Source organism: Chenopodium quinoa, unplaced genomic scaffold (assembly GCF_001683475.1).
Source record: "Chenopodium quinoa cultivar QQ74 unplaced genomic scaffold, ASM168347v1, whole genome shotgun sequence".
NCBI classification, from domain to species: domain Eukaryota; kingdom Viridiplantae; phylum Streptophyta; class Magnoliopsida; order Caryophyllales; family Amaranthaceae; genus Chenopodium; species Chenopodium quinoa.
The window spans coordinates 4,767,116-4,771,027 of NW_018743212.1; the positions used below are offsets into that span (position 1 = coordinate 4,767,116).

The 3,912-nt window shown below is 35.8% G+C and overlaps 1 protein-coding gene across 1 annotated transcript; it reads left to right on the top strand.

The window, feature by feature from the left end:
• Window positions 1-356: 356 nt before the first annotated feature.
• LOC110734501 lies at window positions 357-3,589 on the top strand. The gene is made up of 4 exons (XM_021914666.1): window positions 357-1,571; window positions 1,796-1,854; window positions 2,573-2,646; window positions 2,768-3,589. Exons 1-4 carry the CDS (start codon window positions 1,287-1,289, stop codon window positions 3,442-3,444), a joined length of 1,095 nt encoding a protein of 364 aa, XP_021770358.1. The 5' UTR covers window positions 357-1,286; the 3' UTR covers window positions 3,445-3,589.
• The last annotated feature ends 323 nt before the right edge of the window (window positions 3,590-3,912 follow it).

A 3,912-nucleotide genomic window follows, 5' to 3' on the forward strand; every position in this document is an offset into this window, starting at 1 on the left:
CATATTGCGTTTAGGGGGGTGATAATGAGCTTGGCTTGTTCGTGAACAATTTGAGCTTGACCCGGTCAAAGTTTGGGCAAAGCTCGATTCGTGTTGGCTTGGCTCGGGTTTGAGTTCGGCTTGAGACCTTAACGAGTCGAGTTGAGTTATGCCAAGCCCGACTCAAAAAGTTAATGAATAAACTCGATTAGTATTCCCATATAAAAAATAAATTATGTTCATAAATATAAATATAAATATATTTATCCTAATTACACAATAATAAGCTAGTATTTTTATCATAACACAATAAACTCATCACAAAATAAAAAATTTAATTAAAAATAAAAAAGAGTTAAGGACAAGTAAACTAAGGATATAATAAGTCAAGGTTCTTCGTGAACAGCTCGGTCAACGCTTGTCCAAACTCGACTCGGTCAAAGCTTAACTAAGTTTCGAGCTCGGTTCGAGTTCAAACAAACTTAAACGAACACAAGCCGAACTAATCATAATTTGGGCTCGACTCGCTTGACTAGCATCCCTAATTGCGTTTAGTCAAATGCAGATTGAAACTCTAAAATCTACACAAAACAATCGGAGCGCGAAAACCGGGTTAAGGCGCGGATCCGAATGAGCAAAAAAGAAAAGAAGTTTTAACATGGAGATGCCGGAGCATCTTGGTCGTTGCTAAACGTAGGACCCGCCCTTAACAAAATTAAAGTAGTTCCAATAACAAGTTTAAACCCCAAAAAAGAAAAAAACTGTTGTCCCAAATTAAAAATATAAAAAATAAATAAAAATAATTAGCAGCTCCCATCATCTTGTATTCCCAGTCCACGTCTTCCACCCTGTCATCTACCGTACTCCTTTCTCTCTCCTCCCAATATCTGATTCCGTCCACTCCACCGACTACCTGCTTAACCGGTCATCTCCCCCTCCACACGTGCCATCCTTCAACTTTTTACATTCTCGCACGTGCCTCTCCCCTCACCCATACACTACCGTTCTCTCTTATTTGTGTGGTGCAACAAATTAAAGTAGGAGAGAGAAAAACCACCTCAACAAACTTACACTATTTCTCTTAGACCTCTCATAGCTACCCTTTTTCATAAATTAAAAAAAAATTATAAAATTATATTTATTTTTATAAAAATGACCCATTAAATCAAAATACCTTTGCATTTTGTCTATGTAGTTCATTCATAAGTTTCATTGCACTTAAGCTCATTTTATTTTTATTTTCTCTCTCTAAATCTCATCAGTTTTAATTTATTTTGTGTGCACCAAAGAAAAGATAAATCAAACCCATGAGGATTAGGAAAAGAAAGGTACCTTTGCCTCTTTCACTTCTTTCTCCGGTATCTCTTTCAGATCCCCACCTTTTCAGCCGGTCACCGGTGCAAACTACTCATGATAATAATAGTACCACCACCCTTTCCTCCTCCTCCTTCTCGCCGCTGATGCCGACGTCATCCGATTATTTCTCGACTACTAAACGGTCCGCTTCCGATCCACGCCGCGGTGGACCGTTGGTCGATAACGATAACACTTCTAAGCTTCCTACTGCTACTAATACTACCGTTGATGCTACGGTAACTTTGTGTTTTTATTTCATTTTTATTTATTTATTTATTTATTTATTTTTTTACTTTGGGTTTGTTTGTTGTTGTAGTACGGATGGTTGTTGTAGTAATTTTATTTAAGAGCAATTGCACTACTATACATTCAACCATATGTAATTAAATTAGTTAGTTCTTTATGTTAGATAGATTGAGTAATAATAGATCTTTTTGCTTCAACAATTTTACTTCTGTAGGGATTCGAAGCTGTCGATAACAACGGACTACAAATTAACAATAATGAAGATAATATCAGGTAAACAATAATTTCAAATTTCTTAAATACCATCGTTTGAATTTTCCAATTCTATAATCTATATGCAATGAAAAATTATTTGGAATTTTTGTTATTTTCTTTCTTTTTTTTTTTAACCTTTATTTCATGTTGGTACCTACTTTGATCAAATCTAGTAATTAAAGGGTGAAGGATAATACTGTACTCTCTCCCCGCTCTCGTCTCAAACGTTGTTCCTACTTTGACGGTGATGGTTTTATTAAGAGACGGAGAGGGTAACAATTTGAAGTACATAGAAACTTAATTAAAGTGGGAATATACTAGTATTATACATGTATAATTTTTAGAAGAAAGGTGGGGAAGAAGTTTTTATTACCAGCTTTTGGCAAGAGTCACCATACCTTCCCCATCTAATCTCATCTAGTCCTTTTAATTTTCTTTTATTTGGTTATCTACCAAAAATTAAAATTTAAAATAAATGTAAAATCGAAAAATAAAATTATATATATATATATAAAAAGTATTATTATTGTACTACACCAATGCGATGGATGTTAGCATGGGGACGATGATGGTCCCCATCAACAGCGTTTTCTCTCTCTATATGTATCATTTACATAACATACATATTTTTGCACCCACCTTCATCTTAAATTTGTCTATCATTTTTCTATTTATGTTTGATTTCTCCGCTTTTAATGTCAATGGTTGTTGATTTCTGGGATTTTCCGATTTTTAGTATCGCGAGTATGAGAGGTGCAACAGAAAATAACGATGATAGTGGACGATCTTTATCTCTCTCCAATAATGAAGGTATTGATAATAAACGCAGTTAATTATTTTTGTTTTGTAAGTTTTTCGTTTCCATTGATGATGATGTTTTGAGATTGTTGTTGTGTTGGCCTGGGTGTGAATAATGTTGTTATGTCTTTAGATCAAGTGTTAGGGAGGTGGTGCGATGGTGATAAAGCGATTCCACTGAAGAAGAGGAGAGGGATTGGGTTTAATACCTTTGTTGAAAACTCGATATTTGATGGTAAGGAGGACACGACAACACCACCAACAACAATGACGATGATAATGAAGTGGAGTAAAACCGACGTTGAAGATGAAAAACAAATAGAGAAGGGTAATAACGACGAGGTAGTAGCAGCAGCAGCAGCAGTGAGTGCAAAGAAGGGAAATGCAAAAAGGGGTAACACAATAATGGAAGGTTCAAGGTGCAGCCGAGTGAACGGGAGAGGGTGGAGGTGTTGTCAACCGACACTCGTGGGTTACTCCCTATGCGAGCATCACTTAGGGAAGGGTAGACTCCGGAGTATGACAAGTAACACTAGTGCAAAGTCGCGGTCCTCTAAGAAGAAGAGCAACTCCACGAACGGGACTAAATTCGCGCTAGGCCAGGTGGAGGAGAGTGAGGCAGTGGATAATAGCAGTCAGAAGAAGCTAGAAAGAATGAGTTCGTTTGGTAAGAGTAAGAGGGTGAAACTTGGTGTAGTCAAAGCTCGTTCGCTTAGTAGTTTGTTGGGGCAGACGAATAGTATGAATATTGTTGCAGATCATGCAAATATTCAGCAGCATGAAAAGATTAGTAGCTTGGATTATCAATGAACAAATCAAGATTATGGATAAACTCGAGGTTAGAGCTATTTGATTGCTTGAATAATGATACACTATTAATTACAATATTAAGACGTATATATGTACGTCGTCGGTGCAACTCTAAATATAATCTTAGTATATAGTTCATGTGTTATGCTATTATGCTTGCTAATTTAATTAGTGTAGTTTTGAGTTATTGTGGTAAACTTATTAAGACATGTTAAGTAATACTTCGTATAATATAAGATGGAGTTATATAAACGGACGTTTAAGGTTAAGCTTCATGTTTGGTGCAACAATATAAGTAAAGTCTTATCTTGTTTGTAGTTGTGCTCTTCCACATGCTTTTGGAGTGTTCTAGGATTGTGCGTGTTGGGGATTAGATTCGGACAGCATATTTTGGATGTTTTGGTCTATGTTTTTTATATTATAACTAGCAACATTAACACAATTTTGATGTTTAAAATTATTCGAAAA

What these genes read in the sequence shown, in the direction of transcription:
- LOC110734501 (XM_021914666.1), top strand. Translation starts at nt 1,287, where the DNA reads ATGAGGATTAGGAAAAGAAAGGTACCTTTGCCTCTTTCACTTCTTTCT. An exon ending in ATACTACCGTTGATGCTACG is followed by an intron (nt 1,572 to 1,795) that starts GTAACTTTGTGT and finishes TTACTTCTGTAG; the next exon opens with GGATTCGAAGCTGTCGATAA. An exon ending in ATCTCTCTCCAATAATGAAG is followed by an intron (nt 2,647 to 2,767) that starts GTATTGATAATA and finishes TTATGTCTTTAG; the next exon opens with ATCAAGTGTTAGGGAGGTGG.